The 25,936-nt window shown below is 38.5% G+C and overlaps 1 protein-coding gene across 12 annotated transcripts in view; it reads right to left on the bottom strand.

Moving 5' to 3' along the window:
* Positions 1-25,936, bottom strand: part of NAV3 (neuron navigator 3) — a 540,674-nt gene that overhangs the window by 57,067 nt on the left and 457,671 nt on the right. For 9 of the 12 annotated variants that reach the window (XM_062613809.1, XM_062613807.1, XM_062613808.1 and 6 more), the window contains 4 exons: positions 10,557-10,695; positions 6,956-7,232; positions 4,145-4,850; positions 2,155-2,643 (listed from right to left, as the gene is read on the bottom strand). In XM_062613809.1, the coding sequence (XP_062469793.1) occupies positions 2,155-2,643; positions 4,145-4,850; positions 6,956-7,232; positions 10,557-10,695 (1,611 nt within the window). The remainder of the gene's footprint in view (positions 1-2,154; positions 2,644-4,144; positions 4,851-6,955; positions 7,233-10,556; positions 10,696-25,936) is intronic. The other 3 variants (XM_062613810.1, XM_062613811.1, XM_062613806.1) reach the window with 2 other exon arrangements.

Below are 25,936 nucleotides of genomic sequence, written 5' to 3'. Positions count from 1 at the left end.
TATACAGACTGCTTGTTCAGTCTTTTGCAAGCTCTATAGTGACTGAAGAAAAAGAATAAGCCTCTGTGCCGAAAACTCCTTATGCCGTGCAAAGCTATAATTAATTTTGCCAGAGGCATCTCAAATATAAACTGAGTTTACAAAGGAAAAAGGATATAATCTGCTGTCAAACATATCTAACGGTGCAAACCAATGCTTTTGTTGTGAAAAAAATACTTTGCTACATGTAGGTTTTACTACCAAAAATAACACAGCAATTGTAACATGCCTTTCAGAAAAATCAAACTGCTAAAACCCTGTTGGGGCTATAATTCAAGGAATGAATTTTCTCTAGGTACATGTATCTGTTTTGAGGCCAGATCAACATAATAAATGTCTCTCTCTGGACCCCATCATAATATCCCCATATGGACAAATATGAAAGTTAAAAATATTGCCAAAGGCAAAGCATTTGGAACCACTGAAATTAAGTCACTGAATAAATACATGAAGTATTAGTAATGGGGGATGCTCAGGAGATGATGCCAAGCCATTAACATTTTAAATGTGATATTAAACATCCTCTGCATAAACACGATTTTGGGCATAAATTCATAATCTTCCACATCATTCTATTGACTTCACTATCCATACATGTAGCAGTAAATATTAATAGTGGTTTTTATACTTTAAGTACTAATTAGTAACTTTCTAAGAAATATCGTCACATTCAGTTCATGGAACACAATGCAAACTAGTATTTAAAAATTAAAGGCACAGTGAAAATTACAACTTACTCATGTATCAACATATTTTTAGCTACTGTTGTTAGCATATGTTATATTGGTATACACATGTTTTATTGTATTGTAATTATATTAGTGAGAGGGGTGATTTTAGCTGATATAGTAATACTTATGAATGTAACATAAGAGGATAAAGTGTGTGGAGAGTTTACATCTAGATTTGGCAAAGAGTTGTTCAGGGTTTTGGTTTTGTTTGTGCTTGTTTTGTTTTTTTAATGCTGATTCACTGAAAGGGAAATCTTTCCATGGAAAGGATTGGTATTGAAAAATCTCTGAGTATATATAAAGGGAAAAAAAAAAACCTTAATGTTGTATGTAAAAGATCTTTTTCCTTTAAATCATTGTGTGCTAAACAACTAAGTTTAACCTTAAAATTTTTAAAATATTTCCGACTGACTCAGTAGAATTTACTTTTTTGGATCAAAGGTTAATGAAATATTTAATACTGCCATTTCAGTCCCCAAGTGAGGTAAGAGTTTCATTGTCAAATGCTGAAAACTTTTACAGGAAGTGAAAATTACCACCTAGCAAAGATTATTTTTTCTTTCTTGCAAAAGTCAAATAAATGTTTCACAAAAAAAAACAAAAATAAAAATCTTGGTACAACTGTGCCAGAGTGGTTGCACCTCTTTATAATATAACTTAAACTGTAAGACATCTGCATATCGCAAAAAAAACATTAACAGAACAAACAGAGGAGAACCCTTTCTTGGTTTTCTTTGTTCCAGACATTTGCCAGGACTATGCGTACAGTGAGGGTCTTCTTGTAAACTGTCTTGTAAACTTCTTGTAAACTGTCCCTCTGCCAGTGAAACTGCATTTTAGTAAGGATTTGTGTAATGATTGCCATGTAAGAAGCAACTTATCAGGACTAAGAATTTTAAGGCAAGACTGGTAGGCTGAATGTAGGGACCCACCAGCTCTGCCTGTGCTTTGAGTTAATGGGAAGAAAACTGGTGGGGTCCTACTGCTGAATAAAATTTGTCAGCAAGAGGGCAGTGATGTGGTTTTCAAGCTGCCAGTTGTTGGGACAGCAGGCAGATACAGCATGACAAAATGATGTGACTGTTTAGATTTGCCTTTAATCAGACAATTTTCCCTTTTTTTTCCCTGGTTGTTCTCCAGAACAAGGGAACTAAAAAAAACTTTGAAAGACAGAAAAAGTGCTTGTAAAACTTAAAAGGCAGTCGATTCCACATCCAATGCCCTTCAGCTTTCTTTTCTTCCTTCCTTGCTTTTTTATATAAAGGACTAAGGTGCTAATTAAACAGTGTCCCTTTAGGAAAACAAGTGGAGGGTTTGTACTTTTGGCTCCTGCCCGTTTGCCTCTCACTGGTTCTGTGGTCACTGTACCTATAGGCAAGCTCACCTTTCCGAAAGAGTAGATCTGACGCTTCCAGTCCTCATGAGCAGGCTCTGAACCTCCTGAGTGCTTGTTGTCAGTCCAGAGAGAGAGCCATGATGGCTAAGAGGAAGGTCAATAGACTCGGAACTGGTGTGAAGGCTAGTCATGGACTGGTAACTTGGTGTGTCCTTACTGCCCGCTGAAGAGCTGCTCAGGTTTGCAGCCCACACAAGACCACCTGATGTGAAAGAGTGCACTGAGGCGGGACTGGAAGCCAAGGAGTGACTTAAGCTTACAACATCTGCATTTAAGTCCGAAGGTTTACTGAAGAGGGGGCTGCTGCTACCACTTTGCCCACCTGCACTGCCCATGCTGCCTGTGCCCGAGGATGGCGATTCCAGGCTGCCTTGCCGTGCCAATGTGGTACTAGGGCTGGGCATTGCCGATGTGGGTTTCACACCTTCAGTACTGGGTGCAGAGGCAGCTTTACCACTTGCCTTGGCACCAAACAACCTAAATGTAAAACAAATAGCTTTAGAGAAACTGATAGCCACATTAAACATTCATGGCGTAACATCCTAAGAGCCAAACTACACATTTTTAATTACTGCTACTAAAATCATGCCTACCTACTTGTTCAATCGCATCGCAAAATTAAATTCACTTAAACCGTATCACAATAATCAGGGCTTGTTTCATTAGCAACAGCTCTCACTCCTGTTCAGATGTGCTCTTTGCACATACAGACCCTCCCAGAGAGAGGTAAAATAATCACATTTTCATCTTATTAGTGCATAAACAGATTACACTTTCACCCAAATTCAGTAATTAAGCGTTCCCACGGCTAGGTCATTAGCTTTTAAACCCCTCATTTCTCAAATCAGCTACATTGATTGCAACAAACACTTGCAAAATCCTTCATAGCTTAATAAACATCTAAGTATCTGTGTAAAATTTCCCTCCTGTTGTTCTTTTGCACAGATGGTCGTGCGGTCATTGGTCAGGTAGTAACCATTCAGACAGAATAAACTGCACCAGAACTAAATGGGCTCAGTTTTTCTCCAAGGGTACTCATGACATAGGTGTATTTCACGAAATTGCTTCCAGAAATTCTGGAGAAGAAAATTCAACTGTGATGATGAAAAAAATAAACCCCCAATCCGCTAAAACTGCTGAAATAAAAGGGTCATGTGATGTCTTACTGGAAATATTTTAAGCTGCAGTAAAGGTGCAGCTCATAAATCAATAATAAATAAATGCAAAACTTATGGTGATGTAAAGTAAGCATGGTTAATAATGTAAGAATCTGTTTCACATATTGCCAAGCCTACAAAAATCAGCCGCAACATCCCAGCAGTAGGAGATGCTGTTTTGGTAGGTAGGCACAAGAGGGCACTATTGGCTTTTTCTCCAGCAGTTCAAGTGCTCCATTCTAATTCATATTTCATCCAGATTTATATTTCCAGAAACGTTAAAATAGGGCATTTATAATTGACCATTTAGCTTTGCTAATGTTTGTGATGAAGGATGTAACAAAGCTGCTAAGATAATAAAACGTTTGCAGCTGGAGCTGCCAACAACATGAAAGCAAATACTTTATTATAAGCTATAGAGCTCTTCAGTTCCCTCTCCAGGCTATGGCATTGCCTGTTCCAGCAAGAGAATGCACCTGAACACAGTGTCCTTCTTCACATGTCATGTGCCTGAACTTAGAATCATATAGTATCTTAAGTTGGAAGACACCCATACGACATCAAGTCCAACTTCTAGCCTTCAAACCATTGTTATGGGAATGCACCTAAAACGCTCAAAGCTCAAGGAACACACATTTTAGTTCTGGGAAAGTCTTAGAGAAATAATCATTTTGGGTGAAAAAAATACTACCCTTTTATTTTTTTTTACTTGGCTCTCTGTTTGTGGCAAATTATGCCCTGGCTTTTTGTCCAGTACTTCAAGACACTGAAAGTCCCTGCGTTATATACTGCACTTCAGGAATTCATACAAAAGCACTAACCTTCGAAAGGTGGGGGAGGCGATATCTGGGTATTTGGATCCTGGCTGCCTAAGTCCTGATGTGCCAGAGGCACTCGCCGAAGTTGGGCTGGATTTAGGGGAACTGGACAGCGAGACACTCTCAGAATCAGACACGGCAACTTTCTCTTTTTCCTTGTCTGTCTGGTTGATGGTGACAGGGCTGGACCGCCCAGACCCAATCTTGTTTGGCTCTCGTAGTTTGCTGGCAGCAGCACCTGCAGACTTGCTGCTGACATTGGAGTCAATGCTGCTGGTGCTGGAGCGGTGGCCACCCCTGCCGGGGATTCCACTGCCACTGGATTTTGATGGGCGAGGCAAGCTTCGATACTGCAGAGTTGTCTTGGAGTTCATGTGCAGGACACCATCATCCTGGTTCTGGCAACCATCTAAGCTTGTTTTCCGCCCTGCGTTGGACTTCCCACCAATGGCTGCAGATTTGGGAATTTTCCCTAGAGTTGCTGACCCACTTGTGATGGTTGCTCCACTAGTGGTGATTATTGTAGAAGATCCCATTCCAGACTTCTTGAATCCAAAGGACCCTGTAGCAGTTGATCTGCCAATGCCAGAGGGAGGCTTTTTTCCTTCATCACCACTACTTTTTCCCGCATCTGATGGAGAGCGCTGAATGGAGGCTCCTTTCAGGGGGGGCTTCACTTTTTCTGAAGCTTTTGCATCATCTGTTTTTCCTAAATGAAAGTATATTTGAAAAGGTCACTTGTGTTTAAGCTGGAATGTCTCAATATCCACACTATATGGCTGCAATTTCAAAAATGAAAAAATGCGCAAAAGGAAAACTACTGGAAGTAAACAGACTAATTTAGTCTTTAGTCCCTCATCAGCAGTCAGTAGCAGGCATGATACATCACAGGTAAACATTAGGTGTTAAGAGCTTAAAATTCTCCCAGGAACTTCCAGTTTCATACATAGCTAGAGAACACAGGTGTAGAAAATTATCCTGAATGAACTCTAAGGAATTTTATTTGGCTTTTTTTTTTTTTTTCTGTTAATAACATTTCTATGTGTAAGAAATAATATTTGAAAATACAACATAACATGTAATTAACATTTCCAGAGGTATGCTATCAATTATGCATGTAGAAATTAGTGGTACTTACTGAGTTCTTTAGTTTTCACTGATTACATTTTTTTTTTTTAGCTTAAAACTAAGCTTGTTCTGGTTTTAGTTACACAAAAATATCAGGGAGAGATTATATTATCATTGTATGTATATATATTGATCTATATCCTTCATATCTTCTTAAGATTTTTGATTTTCTGAGAGGCTGCCTTCAGTACTGCACTGACACATGCCTATACCATATATTTTCACATAATATTATTGTAAAATTCAGAGAGGTTTAATAAGATATTCTCTTCTATCTTAAAAGAAAATACTTAGTTTACAAACAGACAAAAAATACTGTTTCTCTTTAATCTCTCTTTAAGCATCTTTTGTATGCTCCTAATAAGGAAAAAATAACAAAGTTCTTAATTCACTCTTCAAGAGAATATGAAAGTTTTGGAGGTGCGTGGCCAAATTTCTCTGAAGGAACTAAACTGTAGTAAAGAGCAACTCCTATAAGTCAGAACTAAATCCACCCATGTTTTTATCCAGTGCACATTTTATGCTACACGCACACACCAAGGTACAGATCAGACTCCTACGCAGCAAACACAGACTATTAGTATATCATTGAAAAAAAAAAAAAAATAGGGTCTCAGTTCTTTGTTGCGCAGCGGCTGCCTGCTCATCTTCAGCAAAACAGATCTGGGAAACTTAGTTTGGCAAGCAGTACACCTTTTACTATCATATGGTTTTATGATTCTATGATTTCTGCATTCATTTGACCACTGTCTGTGGCAAAGCTCCTCAGGGATCTTGTAGAGCAGAGGCTTACCAGTGTTTAGCAGAAACATTGCATAGAAAAAAAGAGTCTCACAAAGGATTTGAATTTATTCTGAGATCTTTGTTAGTTGCCTTCATAACTGCTGGTTAAAGCATGCTCACACGGGATTTTGTTGGGACATGACAAAGGTCTAGAAAATGTCCTACAAAGAATTAATATTTCCCTAGTAAAATGATGGATTACATGGTCTTTATAAAGATGTCTTCCACCAACGATGGATTTTTACTTCAAAACTAGATTGCAGAAGTAGTTAGTATTTCTAAGAGGCCTTTTAAAATTAGGGAAGAAATCATCTAGCACTGAAGAAAGAGAGTAAAAAGATTTTTTTTTACAAGTTTTTGACTCTTAACAGTGAACTACAGAATATGTGCAGTATCTTGAATGTGACAATTCAGCTTTAGTTCAGAAACAGTGATTTTGAGTCCCCTTCCTTGAGCATTAAGTCTTTTTATCTCAGCTTCTAATCTTTGTCCATTTTTATGCATATGTTCAATTATCAAAGGTACAGGTTTTCTAAACGATAAGACACAGATGAGTCCAAAAATACTCAATTCCTTAATACAGGTTGGCACAGTCAAATGATTGTAAAATAAAATGCAAACATAGGTTTTGTTATGGATATATTAATGTATGATTAATAAATTATTAGTATGCAGTGTAGCAAACTAACAGTTGTAGAGATGAACAAGTTAGTATATTATCACAATCTTGGCTTGCAGCCATGTATGAAAAGAACTAACAATATGCTTACAGTTCCTCATGTCTGTCACACATTTATAATAGCCATTTTTAGCCCACTAAAGATTCTTGACTGCTTATAGATAAATTCTAAGTATAAAGCCCTAATTTTCAATGCTGTAATCTGAACTACAGAAGTTTCCTACCTGGAGTCTTGAGTGCACTTGTTCCTGCTTTTTGCCTGGACTGAGTTGTTCCTACTTGTGCAGTCATGCCTCTCCTCCAGGATCCGGTCTGTGAAACAGAGAAAGATGCTTTCTGGCCCCCCTTCTCTGACTCTTCAGACAGCCCCGAGGGAAGGCCTTTCCACTTGCCACTGCTGTCTACACTGCTGTCAAAGTCTTCCTCAGGCTTCTTCAGCTCTTCAGTGCTGCCCCAGGTTTCACTATCTGTAACTGAGCGCTTCTCTGAGTCTGTCTTCAGCTACAAGAGATTTGCACAAGAAATGCTCAATCTTAACATCTTCAGTATATGCCGGTTTGTCAAATCACAGGCATGGAATAGAACAAGCACATTGTATTTGTAGCAAGTGCCATTGAAACATTAAAACCATTCCCATTTGTGAAAGACATTTTTCTTTTTTCTTTTATTTTCAAAATATTTCAACTTGTTTCTGCATAGATAAACCATAACAAAGTGAAGGTTAATTTACTCTGATCACCAGTGGTGATACCTTATTGTTCCTCAGCTCCCTCTGAATTTCAGAAACAAATCGCTGCACTGAGAGGTTTTACTAAAAACTTGAATGAGGGAGTTACTAAATATACTATTAAAATCACCTCAGTCTCGTTTCTCGCCTTTTCCCATCTAAGCCTTCCACTGACCAAATTAGGAATAACGTTCCAGCAGCAGTATGTTGTACCACCCAGTAAGCAAGGAAAATGCCTTCAGCAAAATTATCAGTACTGCAGTACTGATCAGTACTATCAGTACTACTGCATATCAGTACCATTTCTACTGGTTTGTTTCCATTGCAGTGAATTGTTTCCAACAGGAATCTCACTCTAGCTATATCAGCTAGCAGAGTACCCAGAAGAGAGGCTTACGCAAGCACTACCCACCAGCAGGTTGAAGGTTAGCAGCAGGGTCACGCTTACCCTGAAACTCAGACCCATGTGGAAGTTGACCCAGTGAGGACCTAACACCCCTGTGGTATCTTCTTTCCCTGGGGTGTGATAAGGGTAATAAGGATGTGTTGCAAGGAGTAGCCCAACAAGGCAGACAATGCAGAAGCTGTGAAAGTGGCTTAAATAGAAATGTTGGAGACTGACCCTACCCTCTATGTTTGACAAGACGTTCATTCTTTGTGGTGACAGGCTGTTTGTTGTAAACCTTCCTCCTGTGTTTTCCTGCAGCCTTCTGACCTCAGCCTCAAGCCTTATTTGCACATTATCATCTAACCAGTCCTGCTTACCTCTGTCCCTCATTAACAGCAAGAAAAGAGGTGCTGCTCCCAGGTATCCTCATAGCCTTATCCCCGTACAGCCAAACTAAGCAGGCCTGCAAACTGGATCACATTCAGGGAAGGGCTGTTTATTATTCTGAGTTGTAACATCTCCCCCACAGAGCCCTCTGGTTGTTTCCTGAGCACTGGTGTCATATGTAGGATTAGTATAGATTAGATGACCAAAAGAATAATCAGTTGCTGCTTACATATTTGTTGTTTGAGACATATAAAATGCAAAAGCTCTCTGCACTTCTGTAATCTCACATGTGCTTTGAAGATGTTAGCACAGATCTTGGGTAAGGACTGATGAGAAAAGAGCTTACCTCTACATCTAGACAAATATTGCAGGGTCCTTCAAAAGAGAGTTTTTAGTGATGTTCCCAGAACTTTACTCAAAAATGTATAGCTGTGTGTTTATAACTATTCATTTATAAAGTAAACTGCATCATTTCCAAGAAATGACAAGTATAGTACTTTCTAAAAGCCTCTCTTCACCATTATGGGATCCAAAAAGCAATGTTAATCCTCTTTAAATAAGAAGACAACAACAAAATATGCAATTTCTGCCTTAGGCTATAGCCAGCTTGCACTGCTCCAATAACTTAAAAAGCCTGCAAAAGAGATCTCTGAGTTACATAAGTATGCCTTACACCTGGAGAACAGCTGGCAAAATACTTACATATTCTGCTCATCTCAGCTTCTGACTGAGATTGCAGGCTAGCATGAAGTACAGTGTGTTCTGATTAATCTGCCTGGAAAAGACAGACCTGATAAAAGTCTGTTCTTAGCCTTCATAACATAAAGCAACTCTGGCAGAAAAGCAACATTTGAACATGTGCTGCATCTCTGTCTATCACTGAACAATTTGCAAATAATGTCTGGTTGTGCCACTAGAACATGAGATCTCTCAAAGAAAAGACCTGCCAAGAGTTAAATAGTCAACCTGAGATCTCCTGATCATGATGATGATGATGCAGTGCAACAAGTAAGCAGGCCATCACTATCGATGTGAAAGGGAAGAAGCTGATCTCCAGTTAGCAATCATGGGAGATCCTGATGGGGTAGGAAAGGTAATGGTAAGGACTGAAGAGTGCTTGCATCTGTGTGAGTAACTTTGCATCAGTATGATGTTTGTCTGGAATATGTCCTGGTGAAGATTAAAATCTTAATTCCCACAGCAACTCTATTTCCCTGTCATCTAGGGGAAATGACAAATACATGTTTTTCTCCTGTTGACAAAGTCTGCCACAGTGTACATCTACAAAACAGATCTCCTAATTTCAGGCACTGGCTGCCTGCAGGAGTCTATATGGAATTAGAAGTGTCGGTCTCGTGTCCTGAATACTTGACATGAAATCACTGGAGGAAACAGCTCTCCCCCTATGCCAAGTGTTAAGTCTTGAAGTTCCCTGCTTGTAAACAGGAGATGACATGGAAGAGGATACTTCTCTATAGGGACTAACTCTTCTGTTTTTCTTTTTTGAGGGGACTCAAGTCCTATGAACATTCTCTATTGTGTTTTTCATCAATTGCAATTTTAAGGGAAGCTGGGAAGAAACACTGGGATACCTGACACAAGGGCTTTATAAATGTATGTGTGTGTGTGTGTGTGTGTGTGTGTATACACGCATACATGTATATATGTATTTATGTATACAGCTTGCGGCTTTATGCTGCTCAGAACCTTGTTTTGACTTACATATTATTCCCTTGTGTGCCCTAGGGATAACTTTTATTCCTGGATCTGACTGGAGAGAAGTTCTGCCATCAGTGGGCTCCTTCCTTCAGCCTCTTTAATCCCAGTGGAGAGAACAGAGAAAGGACAGTATAGCCTATGTCTTTCTTCCCTGACATTCATCAGCTCATGAAATACAAAAAATATATTAATTTAAATTGTGCTATCTTTTCGCTGAGATAATCCAAATGGAATGAAGTGAGTAGAAATTCACGCATCATGGATCCAGTCATATTGTGCTTTTTTTGTATTGGGTGCAGCAGGGGCTGGGGGCTTCCTGAGGCTGGGACCAGTGGGGGCTGCCCTGGGGCAGGCAGAACAGGGTCTTGTCAGCCATAACCTTCAACAATGATATGTGCCCTGCAAGCAGAGCATCTGAGATGTCAGTCCACAGGTCAGGGTTGGGTCAGTAGGATCCACAGACTTCCTACACACAAGTGTGATAGAGGAGTTTCTACAATATTAGTATTTAATTTGTTTCACAGGCATTGATACTGTGTGTTCTTCTTTGTTATCTTGTATGCTTGCAGGGTGTTGCAAAAAAAGGCAATGAAAAAATACTCACCTGGGCATGAGTGTTTTTCCTTGAAGAGGCAGTTATATTGGAGTAAGAGCTGACAGATGAGGTGGTATTCAAATCATCCGTGCTGAGGTTGTCAAGAGTGTCACTGAGGCCACTACTAACTGAGCTGCTGTCATCCCAGCTGCAGAGAAAGGAGCACATCTACTTTACATACCGTGTGTTGATCGGCAGAAAGCATCTCAACATCAATAGACACGATTATTTATTCTTCTAAGAGGTTTACCAGAAAATTTCCAGTGCTATATCCTAATGTACAATGTATATTAGTTTTCAGACTTATTAATTAATTATTGACTCATTGTCAAGTGGTTGCTAGCTCAATTAATGGAAGACACAGGTGCCTTTTAAAAAATTAACATCAGCTGTAAGTGCAACTTACTAGAACAGGTTGTTTCATGCTTCATTGCAATCACATTCAGCACACTGGCAGGGAAATCCATTAAACCTACCTGGTGTTGCTAGCCAAAGCATTATTAATGGCTTGGAGACACCTGATGGATTCCCAGGCTACAGAAAAATAAAAGGACTATCTCTTCTGCAGCCTAATCAACTGTCAGCAGGAAGCCAGTATTTCTGTAAGTTTTATTTTCTTGTCTTCACCCTTTGTCTAGTGCATGCAAGGTCATCAAAATAGGATTCCCTGACAATACAGTCACTAGAGCTGACAGAGAACACAATACACATCTCTCAAGAAGCACAGGCTGTCAAGTCTTCTGCTTTGGGAGATTAAGGCAGAGGATATAAATGAGAGAAAGGCTACTTTTATACAAATGTCATTTACCTACTCTCACAAAAGCCTTGCTTTTCCATGGAAGGGAAGCTGATCTGTGTTTCTCAGACCCTTCTCTACGCAATTGCTATTCCATGGTGTTACAGTATGACTCTTAGTTTATTGCCATATACTCCCAGTTGTGCTGCATCTCCACCTGTCAATCTTTTTTTTGGATTATTCCCAGGCCACAGGGTTTGAAAACCATTCATCTTATCACTTGCACTAGGATTCATCTCCTATAGTTTTAGCTATGTTAGGCATCTCATTTAAGCTATCTATTTAGGTGTACTCTCTAACCAGCACAAAGAAGCAGGCTCCTTTATGAGGGAATTCATCCTTGCTTAAAATATCTCACATTTGTGGGATGAACTGTTCACTGAAGGTGCCTTTTTATGTCTTTCCCTCTCCTAGAGAGGAAAGGGTTGGTAAAGCCTGTTCTAGACACATAACTTCTGGAGAGGCATAGCTAGGTGACATGTTTATTCATGCTGGTAAAGTTCAAAACTTAAGAGAGAGTACTTAATATCCTTAATAGCTATAATCTTCACATTAAGGATGTGCATTTTGCTGTTTCTAAGATAAATCCTCTGAATCATGGATGACTTGTATAAATCTCTTCAAAATCACTGTTTGTATATGCTTGATAGATTTTTTCAGCTAACTGGCAAAGGCTCCTCCCTGTCCAGCAGCTCAGCTCAGCCGGCTGGGTGTTGCCTAGTTCTGGGTTCAAATCAGCAAACAGAGAGCAAGCGCACAGCCCAGCACTCCCTGCTCTCATCAGGAATGTACATAACAACACATTTTTTGATAACACAACCACATACTATTTTTTCTCTAGAAACACTTTATTAATTTATAGCTTGTAAGAGGTCAGCTCTAGGGGTGAATCTGAATTTTGCATTAAAGCAAGCTGCCTTCTGTCATTTTTCAAAGAAGTTGAAAGACTTCTGTAATGAAAGGGACTGTGTGACACACAGTTGAAGCCCCTGGTGTACCAGACTCCCCACAACCTGTAGGTTATTAGCTGACTGCTTTAACCAACATTTTTAATAAGCCAGACAGCAATACAGAGCTTCTAATTTCCTTTAGAACCTACCTTGCAAAGATGTAACACGTACAAATGTATGCCTTCAATCTATAGTTTGCTGCAGGGATATCTTAAAATTTAGGTTACTTATGTCAAAAAACAGCAGCTTTTTTTGGCCTTACTATTGCTGTACCTCAGCTTTCTATCTGTAAAATGGGCACAATACATACACAAATGAGTTTGAAATCACAATCTCTGCTGTGGATATTCAGACACTACACTAAAAAGCATGTTAAGAGAGTCTCTCTTCAGAAAAATGTTCAAATGACATATGATAAATAAATTAAGAGGATGCACATGATAAATAACAAGGAATACACAAAATGTGAAATAACTGCTTTAAAACTGAACACCCTCAATCTAAACTTTATATAAAATAAGGACTTTAGAGGTTAGGAGATACTGTTGACCATACTATGATTGACCAAAAAATGTATGTGCACAGGAAATCTGAATTAAGGTTACACTGAGTGCTTTACAACCTCATTGAGTTCACACAGCACAAGTAACATTCAGCTTATCAACTTTCTGATTCTGATAATTATTCCATCATTTCAGTCATTCACAAGGCTGAATCTCATCAGGGAAGCTGTACTGCAGTAGGAATGTCCCTTCTTCTTGTGGGCTAGAACAAGCATGCCCAACCAAGTAATAGACACTGAGGGGCTTCTGCCGCATCCCCTGGTTAGATTTATGGCCACTGTGTTACAACCTTCATCCTGAAACATGCCTCATGCTCTTTCAGTTTGCCCAGGCTCTTTGCAGTAATGTTACCAATATTCTTTCCTGCTTAGAAGATCTGTGTTTTAATTTGATTAACACATTTGCCTATGAGATTATTAGCACTAGCTAAAATTCACCTCTAATTCTAGCCTGTATCTTTTGAATCTGAACAGTTCTTGCTCATTTTGAACCAAGAAATAACCCTTCTTCTGGAGAACACCTCCACATTGTCTCTAATTCCTGAAAATGCTGAAAGTAAATATTGTACACATCCTGATTCTCCACAAATTGCTCCAGATGCTTCAAGCAAAGTTCCGGCTCCTTGATCTCATCAAATACTCCATGAAGGTGAGGAATATAGCCATCTATACAGTTGGCTAGTCTTCACTACCACTCTCTGTCTCTCTTTCATTAGTGTGTGCTAATACGGAAAAATCTCTCCATAATAATCCTGTCAGTGACCTTTCTATCACATAGTTGTTCTAGAAATAGCAAGGTGTCTGAAGTCAAAACACCCGGTGCTTAACATCAGTATGTAGAACTAGGAATATATTCCCACAAGTATTCCCTCAAATGGAAATATAAATTACACTCAGCTGTGCTCATTACAATTCTGTGTTTGCTTTCTACAGGTATTTGTTGGGTTTTTTTTTGCTTGAAAATAATAAAATTCTGAGTTCACATGCTGAAGTATATGGGCCAAATGAGGAATACTTATATGGCATAAGACATTATTTCACACAGGAGGTGGGCAAGCAACAGAGCTCTAGGGCAAAGATTTAATGATATAGGACAGATAATACTTGATCATACCCTACATAATAAAGACCTGAAGAATATGCAACAAATTTTTCTAGATGTTTTGTGTGATGGCTGAAAATACAAAATGCACTGCATCGGGAGAGCAATGAATCCTGAAGATACACAAGAGGAAGTGGTACTAACAACCTGTGTTAGCTCCATGAATACCTAAAATAGTCTCCTTTCACGGTACTTGTTCCAGAAAATCAAAGCAGTCTCTAACTGCAGACAAGACATGGTGGAGCACACAACCACAATGATTGTTCCACTTTTCCTGTTGCTATTTTAGCATTTTCCTACAAGCCCTCAAACTTGCCATCTCAGTGAACTCCACCATACTGACAAGCTGAGTTAATGCCTGGAATTTGTTTCAACCATTAGCATACTTTATTAATTCTTGAGAGTTACTCCAGCCAAAGTGGCCTAAGTATGCAAATGAAAAAGCTTTTCAGAAGCAGTTTTTCAGACATATAAAGGTAGCAAGACTCCAATCAAAGTGCTATTAGAGTCTGCTGAAAAATTATGGCTCCTTCAGTGCGTACAGCCCCTGGCATAGTTTGAGAAGTTGCTGGCATTTTGTTTTCTTTGGCTCATTACCCATTTTTGAGAGCAGAAGCAAGAACTACAGCTTGGAGAATACAGCTCTAGAAAACAAAATTAAAACCTTTCCTCTTAAACAACTCATTTCATCAAAATAACTGTTCTATCGAGGAAGGATTGTAACTCTGAATGAAAAATAGCACTTTGTCACATGCTTTGTACTGCACATGAAGGGCTTTAGATCATAGTAGTAGACCTACAATCATTGTGTATCTTGCTTAGAAACAAGAAATCCTTAGTCACCTTCCTGTTAATGCCAGTGGCACACATGTATCCCCAGGGACTTGTGTATGGATTTGGGATTCAGGGAATCTGAACAAACACATTTAGCAAAACCTTTACTTGCTTTCCAGAACAACTCCAAGCTTTTAAACTTTTTAAAATTGTTCATTACCATAGTGACTACAAAGAGGGCAGTGCCCACATGTACTTCTGCTGCTGGGGAAAATGGTCTTAAAGAGAAAATAAGATAATCGAGATCATGACAAAAGAAGGGGCTACATAACATATAGGGCTAAAGAGAAACTTGACTGCTGAGTGTGTGTTTGAGGATCAACAAATACATACTAAGATCAGACCAAATATGAGCAGTGAGGTGTTATCCATTCCTATGGCTTCACACAGCTGGCTGTTTTATGTCAATGACTCCTCAGATGATGCAGGTGTCCACATCCCTCTCTTACAGTCTCTGGATGTCTGTACACCATTGCTCATAGAAGCAGTAGGTGTGTGAGAAACACAAGTTATAACTAGTATAGCCTCCTTCCACATTTGCCAAACAACATGCTGGTACACTAGTCTACTGCAGTGGCTAGGACCGGGACACCCTCAGTTATACTGGATAGTTACTTAAATTAGCCAATAGTGCCCTAAAAAAACAAAATCTCCAAATTTAGCCACCTGTGAAGTGAGCGGCTACCTCGAGTGTAAGACAATTCATGTCACTGATGCGCAAGGTATCTATATTAACTATGAGTTAGGAAATCGAAGGTTGGCATTTAATCCATTAGTCAACAGACAGAGAACAAGCAGGAAAGACTGGAGAGAGATCAGAGAGGTAAAGGACCCAAACTAGATGCCCAGAGTAGAAAGCTTAAACTTAGTACACCTTTCTTTGCTCACATAAGCCCTGCAAGAGGAAGACAGAACTCACCAACCATCAGTCTGTGTTTAAGGTACTCTCACACACATAAAATCCATAAAACAGGGAATACAATACATAAAATCAGCCTCCACAACACACTCCATGGAGGTGAATATTGCTTCTCTAGAGCACACAGTGAAGTGCATATTAAGATGCAGTCCAGCCTGCTACCGTCCTCTCTGACACCCATACTTCAGAACGTATTTCAGGAGAGTAAGGCAGGATTCAGCCTAAAATAAAGACCTTATAGCTACCCCCCCTAACTGACTTTTGAGAACAGAAATGATCTCTTGGCTCATTAAGAAGAAAAGATAAGAAAATAATTGGACGGTAGTTACTCAAAGGAACTTCTCACTAGACAATCTCATGATTGCCAGCCAATATATCAGCTGGCAAACATTCCCCTTCAAAGTTTAATTCATCATGAATTAATCTGTTTTAAATCCTATGAGCTCAGCTACTTATTATTCATAAAACAGCTATGCTGACCCTTCACAGACAGATTCAAGATGGCACAGAGTTCATAAAATCAATACTTTGTTTTAATTCAGAGACTGTGAGAGCCAAAGCCCAGGCCCTGCATCAAACCAGAAACTTGCAGGGCCTATGAATTTCATTATAGCTATTTTATCCTCATAGCTAAATGAAAACATGGCCAGTTGGATTCATACTTCACCACCTTTTCCTCAGCAGGGGTAATATATTACCTGTCATACCCAAACAAGGCAACCACTGAAGCGTTAATCTTGAGTTACTTTGAGGTCATGGACAGAAAATCATGCCTTGTGCATTTCAGAATGAATGCATTCAGTATATTCTAAGGAAAACTGCTTATAATTCAAAAGAACAAATATATCTGCTTTCATGCAGTATCACTTTGGGAGGATTTTTTATTTCATGTCTGAAATGTTTTTTTAATAAGAGGATCCAATTAGAAAATAATATCCTACGACAGAAATTACTTCTAGCCCATGAGCACAATTAGAGCAAAATGCATTTTTGCAAGGTCACTGTATTTCCATATTTCTTCTTCCAAGCTTTTAATAAGTGCTTTCAGAAATAATTTGGTTTTACAGCCTGCAGGAAAAAAAAAACTGATGGAAGATTTACATTTCTTGTGATAATTATACATACCTTGCAAAACCTGCATACCCACACCTCAGGATCTGAACAAGTCTTTGCCATAACCCCTTCTTGTTTCCACTTATTTCTGAATAGAACACTTAAACTGACATGATAGCGACAGCAGAAAGTCATTAACTCCCTCTAAATTTGTAACAGAATGTATCAACAATGAGAAGAAGGAACTTTGCAAAATGGCATTCAGGCAAGTGTTACTTGAATAAAATAATAAATATCCTACTAGAAAGATCTTTTATTTCTGGAATGTAAAGTTCTTTTGCATGAGGCAGATAAACAGCATTCATTTTTAATTACATTTTGAACAGTCTGTGGAAAATAGTAATATATGGGCTGAAGCAAGATGTAAGGAAGTAATTCCACCAGGACAATATTGTAACAAACCAAGGGAGAAAAGCTTTTGATGGAATTATCTTCCCGCTGCTGTTTAGTTTTTAATACACTGTTTGGATCCAAGAGATGTTGAAGTTTTTAAAATGCAGATTCAGTAAGTTAATTAACATCAGTTGAATGGACATAAACAAATTACAGTGCCCGTGCAGTTCTTCAGAAGACACAAATGCAGCACAAAACTCTATTCCTTGTTACCTTATCACTTTCAGAAGTAAAAATGTCATTCTTCACCTTATATATGGTCAATTCACATCCCCAAAAGCGAAGAAAGAAATGAGATCCCAGAAGCATAAAGAAACATCTCATGGGATCCACATTTGTATTTGAAGGAAAATCATATGGAAACCAGCACCTTCAAACACCCTGAGATAAGCAGAATTTGCCATTCACCTTTGCAAACTGCCAGTCAAGAGCTTTGGCTGGAAGGAGGTACTGAAAAATCAAAGCACTTTACTCAACCTTATCCTTCTGATGAAGTTGAGTAAGGAAGTATACCAAGAAACCAGACAGATCTTCCAGATAATTCTTCAGAGGAGATCTGTTCCCAGTAATTATTTGCCTGATGTCAAACTTGTGATTAATTGGTAATCTCTTCGGCTGGCATGGTCTCTCAAACTTTAAGAATATTTGTTGTTAGAAGTACCTGTCCTATTTTGGCTTATGTGCAGATACTAGGATTTATTTTTCCTGTTTGTAACTGATGAAATACAATCTGAAGAAAAAAAGTGTATACAACTACGCTAGCAGAATGATGAGAAGTAAATAACTGCTCATTCTGGTCATGATTCTCATCCTACAAATCTTCATGAAATAGGAAGACTTAAACCCAACAGTTTTATTCAGCTTTGCTCTTGGGAGTAAAGCAAGGTTGGTTTTGGTTTGTGAGAGACATTTGTTACCCCCACTGTCCTTTGCTGAGGATGGAAAGATGTGGCAGACAGAAACTAAAACAAAATTTTTACATTTAATTTGTAATTTCATTTCTTTTTGATTAAATTGTTCTTTACAATTGTAAGCTGACTGTACTAGCTTAGTGCAGGACACCTCCTGCCCTTGTCACCCCACTGCAGCAGTCCCTGATAACCTTCTTATCCACTGGCATAAGGTGGTCTCAGAGCTTTCAGTCCTGCACTGACACCTGATGAGCAGGGAAAGCACCAGAGACTGGGACACTCCCCACCACACATGAGCACAGCCAGAAATACAGCCCTTCTGAAAGCATGGGATTAATTTTATCTTGGAAGCAAATGGAAGCAATGGGCTTCCTCCTGTTCCTACCCTCTTTCAATGTAGCTTTTCCCAGCAGGCCCCAAGACAAGGTGCTGGTTTGTTCAGTTTAGCAACAAGTTGCAACTGTGGGAAAAGCTGCTAGTTCGATGCCTCAAGGGCTTCTGAATAAAAATCTTCACCTTTGAAACTATTTAAGAGCTTGATCCACACAAATATTTTCAGATAACAGGGTAAGCCTATTATCTGAAGCCTAATAGGCTTACTTGCGTGCAGCCAGCGTCATGACAACAACCTGTCTGAACAGGACAAGTTAAGCAGAACACAAAGATGTTTCTTCTGCTTTTGTTTGCCAGGACTGTTACTCACACTTGTTGCTCTTTTCCCAGATTTTGCTGTGTGAAGACCCAGATTACTGCTTAAGCAGGAAGTAGGAAGGGACCTTCTCCTGCTTCTCCATGACCTTATTTTCAACATCATTTAGTAAGAAATGAAGACTTCAATTCTCATGCTCTCTGTGCATCTGGCCTTCAGGCCCTTGCTCATCCATGATGCCTGGCTAATTTTAATAAAACTTTGCAGAAAAAATACAGGCTTAAAAAAATATTGTTTGTAACTCTCATGCAAATACACATGAAGAGTCATATGAAGACATATGACTCTCATGAAGTCATATGAAGACAGAGGCAAAGTAGAAGTGTCTCTGAGAAGCAATGTGCAATGTGGATTAAATATAGCAGACATACATGATTCCATAGACAATACCAGACTTCTGTCTTAGGCATATCTTTATTCTCTTTGTAAAAAATAGGTCCATGGAATATTTTTATTCACGTTTGAGATTTGGAGGGGTTTTTCCTGATTTTTAATTCCTTCTAGCCTTCTCACCCATGAAGGTCAGGCTGCTGAGTTTAGAAAACATGGATTTCAGAACAAAACTTATTTGCATTTAGTCATCCTAGCTTTGATTTGATTGGGGTTTTTTGTTTTTTTTTTGTTTTCACTTCCCCAAATGATCAATATATTCTCATTCTGCATTAAAGAGCTATTTGGGCATTTAGATTATTGACATTGGTTAGTTTTAGATAATTTCTGTTTGAAAAGTTTAATGTTATCTTTAATCCTGACTTGTGCCAGGATTTGCAGCAATTTTAAATGCTATTTACTTGCACCTCTTTTTACATTCCTGCTTTTCACATGGTCATTAACAGCAATTATTGAGCCACTGTATTTTAATTTTGTTCAGATATCTCAACTGGAATCAATTCTATCACCAGAAGTTTCCAAATATATGTATTTGTTATTCCATATCCCAGTGGTACCCAATCTTTGTCAGTCCCATAATCTCGTAAGTACTATCTGTGTGCCATGTATTTATCAGCTTCCCAATGAGGGTAGGAGATCATTTACTTCAAATTCAGCCTAATCCTTTTCTGATTTTAAGGAGTCTGGAGAAATTAGGGTTGTATGAGTGAGTTGCAGGCCAGATAAAATTGCTCAGGTTTCCACAGGATGAATATTATGAAGCTATGTGGATATATAGCTAGCTGGAAATTTTAAATCAAAACATATTTGACAATATACTGATTTTTTGATAGAAAATGAAACATCTCACAATATAGAAATATCATGATTTCCTCAAAAAATGGAAAAAACTTAGGAACTAATTTACAAATTTCAGTCAGCCTATAGTTGCATTGTCATGTTAAAATCAGAAATTACGCTTTTTTGCACTGTGCAACCAGGCATAGTAGAACACTGTAAATATTCTTTTTAGATCTTAGCTTTCAGATGTTTAATTTACTTCATTTGATATTTCAACTCATTGTGGAAAATGCTACTTAACGCTGAACAAAACTGCCTTTTCTAAATTGAAGCATTTTCAATTAAATACAATACTATACGCTAGTCACATGAAAAAAAATAGATAATAATATAATAAAGGAAAGGACAGTATAAAATGGATGCTTGAAATAAAACTAAAAAAGATGATTTTTTTTTTCTTAAATCAAACATATTTCAATTGCTCTTGTGTCAAATTAAAAAACACATTTCACTCATAATTTAATGCAAAAACAAAGTCAAAATACGAGAAATTCCTTTACAAAGATACGGCAGATTTTGATATAATCTCTAAAGGTACACAACTAGCAACAATACCAGGTTTTATGCACCTTAAACCTTTCGGTATTCTTCCTTGTATGGTGACAGATGTTTCCTAAAGGCATTGTTGCATTCTGTATTGTGAACAGTTTTCTTCAAAAAAGAACCCAAAGCCTTTAGAAAATTTCAATCCTTTTGCTGGATAACAGAATATTTCCCTTGGCTGTTTTCAGCTCAAAGATCAGGGAAACAGCATATTAAAAGCACCCTTTCCAGCTGAAAATATGGCAGCACTAACATATCTCACTATGAGTTCTCTCTCCAAGGGACGAAAGTACCAAAATTAGTATGATTGCCAGATTGACTCAAAGAGAAAAATGGTGATCATGGATTCAAGACACTCTTGACACAGCTTGTCAGCATGGTGTGAACTGCAGGTTTTAGAAAGGGGACCCATTTCAGCCTTTGAGCATCTTCAGCAGGAGAAAAACAACACCTGATCTCCCTGTATGCACATAAATAACTGCCCAAGTGGACTTACTCCTCTAACATGTCAGGATCTATCAAATGATTGAGGGATTTGGTTCTGGCTGCTTTTCAGGGATTTTGGGTGACCTGGGGAGTGTAATGAGGTCAGGACCAAAGGGCAGAAAGAGGATTTTGTGATGGGACAGACATGAAGTGGTGAATGAGTTGCCAAAAGTCCTCTGGCTGGTCCTCCCCAGCCCACCATGGCCATGCACGTGTGCTTGAAAAATGGTAGATACAGACAACAGGGGAGGAGACTCTGGCACTTGCAAAGTCTTGTCTATCAGCTAGGGTGTGATGCCAGGCCCATTGCATCCTGATGGAGACACGATTATCTTCTGGGCAGTGGGGGCACGGTCCCTCCAGGCAGGCCACTTTGCTGCATAGGACACCTCAGCTCAGAGCCAGTTTAAACATCTTTCAAAAATCCTGATTACATTGGGGTTGCAAGCAAGACACATTTTAAGTGCAACTTACCCTTGCAACTGTGTGAATTTTTAATTAACTTTAGTAATATGAAAAGCAAGTTTGCTATTTATTGTTACCACCCTAAAAAAAAACAATGCCAAGAGAGTTATGAAAGTGAGGAGGTGAATCTCAAATTATCAGAAAAAAAAAACCAAACACCAACCAACAGGATGAATGCGCACTGTTTTTTCAATGCTGTTTTCCATGTGAAAAAGACAAAAAAGTACTGTAATGGAGAGGCATGAATCCTGCAGTTATGCTGGAAAGAGAACAAAAAGGAGTAGAGTCCCTTCTACAACCTGCTAGGAGAGCTAAGAATGAAAATACTCATCTGCAATGTTGCAGAAAGAATTAGGATGCAAGAAAGACATCAAAAGACCAGACAGCAAGAGATTGTGGAAATGTGATGGATTGCAGCTGAGAGGGACACTAAGCTCAAATCCTGCATAAATAAAAGGATGGATGTTACTTACAAAGGTCAGAGCTCTAGACAATAACAGGGAGCAGAGTTTCAAGAAGTGAATTGCTGCATCATATCTACCCCAGACACATACAGCTGAGACCAAAGGCACTGCAGAGAGTGACACAGGGCCTGCAGCAAAAATCCTCCCATGCAATGCTAGCAGAGCAAATACATTGTCTTTACATTATTCAAGTACTTTGTGTACTTTTCATCTGAAATTGCCCTGCTGTCTCCCATTTAACCTGAAATTCAGATAATCTTTGCTCTCTGACAGACCGCATAAAACTATCAGAAGCAGCGGAAATGAAAGGGCAGAGGCAACTGCAATAGTGAGAACATGCTATGGCAGGCTGGAAACTCTATCTCTTAAAAAAAACCCTTTCCTCTTAAAATCCCCAACACTGATTACAGCTCTTCCATAAATAACCAATATTTATAATATCTACAGCTATTTCCCTTATAAAAAGTCTTAAGTTTTATATCTAACACCCTTCCACCTTTCAATTTCCAGGAAAGGCACAGGATAACTGGCATAAATATAATCACAAAATATCCTAAAATCATTTTGAAGGACTACAACTGGGTTAAAGGAACAGCTAACCTTATACTGGGTAACAATCAAGACTACTATGCTAAAATATAACAGATAGGATCAGCAATGGGAAGAGCAACCTTTATGTAAATATTTAATTGCTAAGAAATAAATGAAGGTGACCATTTTCCCTTGCAGCAGTGTAGAAGCAATCCCTACAAAAAACACTGCTCCCTTTTCTTGACTGTAGTGCTTCAGCCACAGCAAAGTCAAAGGAGCAGCACTATCATGGAGGTAGTTCTTCAATCGTCTTGCTAAATTTTGTGACTTTTTCCAAAGAAGAAGAAAACCAGAGAGAACAGAGGACCTCCGCCCTCCCTCCACCTTTTACTAACTCACTAACTTAATAAAGATGCTTGCTCTTTTATCTTTTGTTCAAAGTTCTGGTTTTCAGGTGGCACCTCTAACATTGCCATTGCATCTAACAGAGCTTCGTAATGAGGGAGCTGATCCATGTGCTGGTTTAAGCACGCACTGGCTTTTGGCCTCACATTTGTTCTTCAGAAACCTAGGTATTAAGACAAAATGCTACTGAAATTAATGCTGGTGAAGAGTAACAACAAGAGAGTCCCAAACAAAAGTCCAAGTCCAAAGCCTGTTGCAGCAGTCTGCAAATAGGCTTGTTCATGGCTTCACCAACTATTGGCATCTGCTCCCATGTACTGAAAAGAGAATGCAACTGTTACAGACACTTGCAGAAAACACCATAGGTTTCCTGCTTGTTATGACAAATAGGCAGACTCCATTGGGGTTTTATTCTCTTATTCAAGCTTTTTCTTTGAAAAAATCTGATTTCTCCCTCCTCTTACTAAGATATGTCTACGAGTCAGTCGCGGTCTGCCTATAATATGGCAAAGCTGAGGAGTCTCCCAAGACCAACGAGCTGCTCTGCCTCCACTCTTTTGCTGTGGCACTGCTATTAAAATCATTCAGCACAGTTGAACATGACAGGCTGCTGTTTCAGGCTTCTGGTCATACTCAAATCTGTCAAATCCAGTGGTTTACACTTGGGAATGCTGGAGTGTGCAACCCCGGGAAATAAACAAATCATTAAGGGCTCTTCCCCAGATTGTACAGCATGTGAGTCTCATTATATCTTTCTTCCTTTGTGAGTCTCATTACATCTTTCTTCCTTTCCACTATCAAAATTAGCTTGCCAGTAGAAGTCAAGATATCTGTTTGTTAAAAAAAAATAAATCTGATATCTACTGATATTTTATTCTTATTTATTATTCTTTTATCTTATCAAGTACTTTAGTATAGGTTTTTCTAACAATTTTTTGGCTTTTTGGTTGGTTGATTTTTATGATACACAAACTTCTGACTTCAGTTTGTCTGAAGAAAATATTCACTATTTTATTTATAGTTCTATTACTGGAAGTCATTTATTTTAAAATCCCTTACTTGGGACACTCACAAAAGCAGAAGCCTCTTGGGGAAGAAACAAAATAAACTGAGATGTAAATCAATCTGACAAAATAAATTTGAAATTGAAAAGCAGGAAGCACTGACAAGAAATTTATTTCATAAAGCAGTGCACAATTAAATGCATGAGCTTAGATGGCCTTTTTAAAAGAATTAGGAATTCACAAGGATTATGTGAATATACATTTTTATATTAGAATAAACATAAAAAAAACCTTTATGTTCTGAGGTATAAATCATCCCTAAACATCCTTGCCTTAGGATTAGCATTTTTCTAGGATTTTCCCTTAGAGAAAAGAGATTTCCTTTGTTATTAGACCATAACTTAGAGGGTTTTCATCTCTCATTTCTGAGTAATTCAAAATACCAAATTTAACAACATTATGTAGCATCATTTTTCTTTCTGACGTGTAAGATTTGGGTGGAGATCAAAACTCTCAAGAGTAGATGTCTAACAATGTGACACCTAAGCAGCTAGAGACATCATAAAATGGCCTTATATTCCCAGCTATTGCACGCCATTCAGTCTTTTGAGAGACAGATAGAGAATTATAGCAAACAATACAGCTAGCCAGTGAAAGCATGAAGGCAGAAAAATGACTGCTACTGCTGAACCCAGGACAATTGCCTTTGCTTCTACCTTGCACTCCCAGATATGAGACAGATTAATGTACCCTTTACATTACCTGAATGTATTTTTTTAGCCTCTTTTTAAAGTTTGATAGGGAGGAGTGGGTTTACTCCTGAGCCCTAAGTTTCCATCTTTTATATATTGCTGCTTTTTATTTCTCTGAAATCAATGAACTTTACAAATACTGAAGAAAACTTAATGGGAAATACTAAAATGCTCTGTTTAATGTTGCTTGAAAAGATTCTTCCATTTTTGAGTTAAGCATTTTTAAGTCAGGTTCTCAATGTGCAGTTCGTCAAACTTGACAGCTTTTCCCAAAGAAAGGTTGTGCTTGATGATTATTTTAGGGGAGCATGATCTGATGAATATTCATGTTCCAAACCTAAATCCACTACTCAGCTCTTCAAGCTAATCATTTTGTTTCCTCTGCCTTTTGGAGCGTGTAGTAAGTGCTCCTTGCAGAGAGGCTGGGCGGCAAACAGAAAGTAGAAACATTAAATTGCCTTTTCAAGACTAGATCTCTCCTGAACTAAGCTCTACAGTTCTGTAGCAATCTATATGTGGATCCACCCAAATGGTGTTTGACTTAACTAGGCTAGTTCCTAAATTGATAATGTTGTTAAATTGATTCAGGAGCTGTGTACAAACCTCGAGGACTCCTGTTACTATTGCATACTACATTTGCATACTATCTGCATTGTCATTAAACTCAGTGGAAGTTTGTAATGCATGCCTTGTAACAGGTCACTCTCCACACTGAAGGTTAGCTTTTGGGAGTGGGAAGAAACATCTATAGCAATCTGCAACTGCTCTCCTAACCGTTAAGAAAATTTCTATTTTACGTTGCAATGTACTGCAGTATCGCAGGAGCATAAAGCACTAGTAAAAACTCCCAAATTCTGGACCCTCTGAATGACTGCATAGAGAATACAACATGTATAAGCTGGTGTAAGAAAAACATAACCCAGATGGAGCAATCTAGTGCAGTATAAAACAAAGTTAGTGTTCTTAAGTGAGACCAGACTGTCAGTTCATCAAATTCAGATAGCATACTTAACGCCACTGCAGACAAGGCTTGGTAACCCAGGTACCATTAAATGCAAATGGCAAGCTGACAATCACTTCTTATTTCTTGTAATTCAGGTGTCATTTCTCAAACTGCTGCTTTCTCATACACTCCCATTTACATATTCTCACTATTTATGTAAGCTTCAACGTACAAGCTAGTTAAGTTTGCAACATGTGGCACCGTGAAAGATAAGCCT

This window comes from Pezoporus occidentalis, unplaced genomic scaffold (assembly GCF_034315485.1).
Source record: "Pezoporus occidentalis ecotype Australia unplaced genomic scaffold, CSIRO_AGI_Poc_V1 ctg17, whole genome shotgun sequence".
Classification (NCBI taxonomy): domain Eukaryota; kingdom Metazoa; phylum Chordata; class Aves; order Psittaciformes; family Psittacidae; genus Pezoporus; species Pezoporus occidentalis.
The sequence above is the reverse complement of the archived record's forward strand: the minus strand, read 5'-3'. Positions and strand labels throughout refer to the sequence as shown.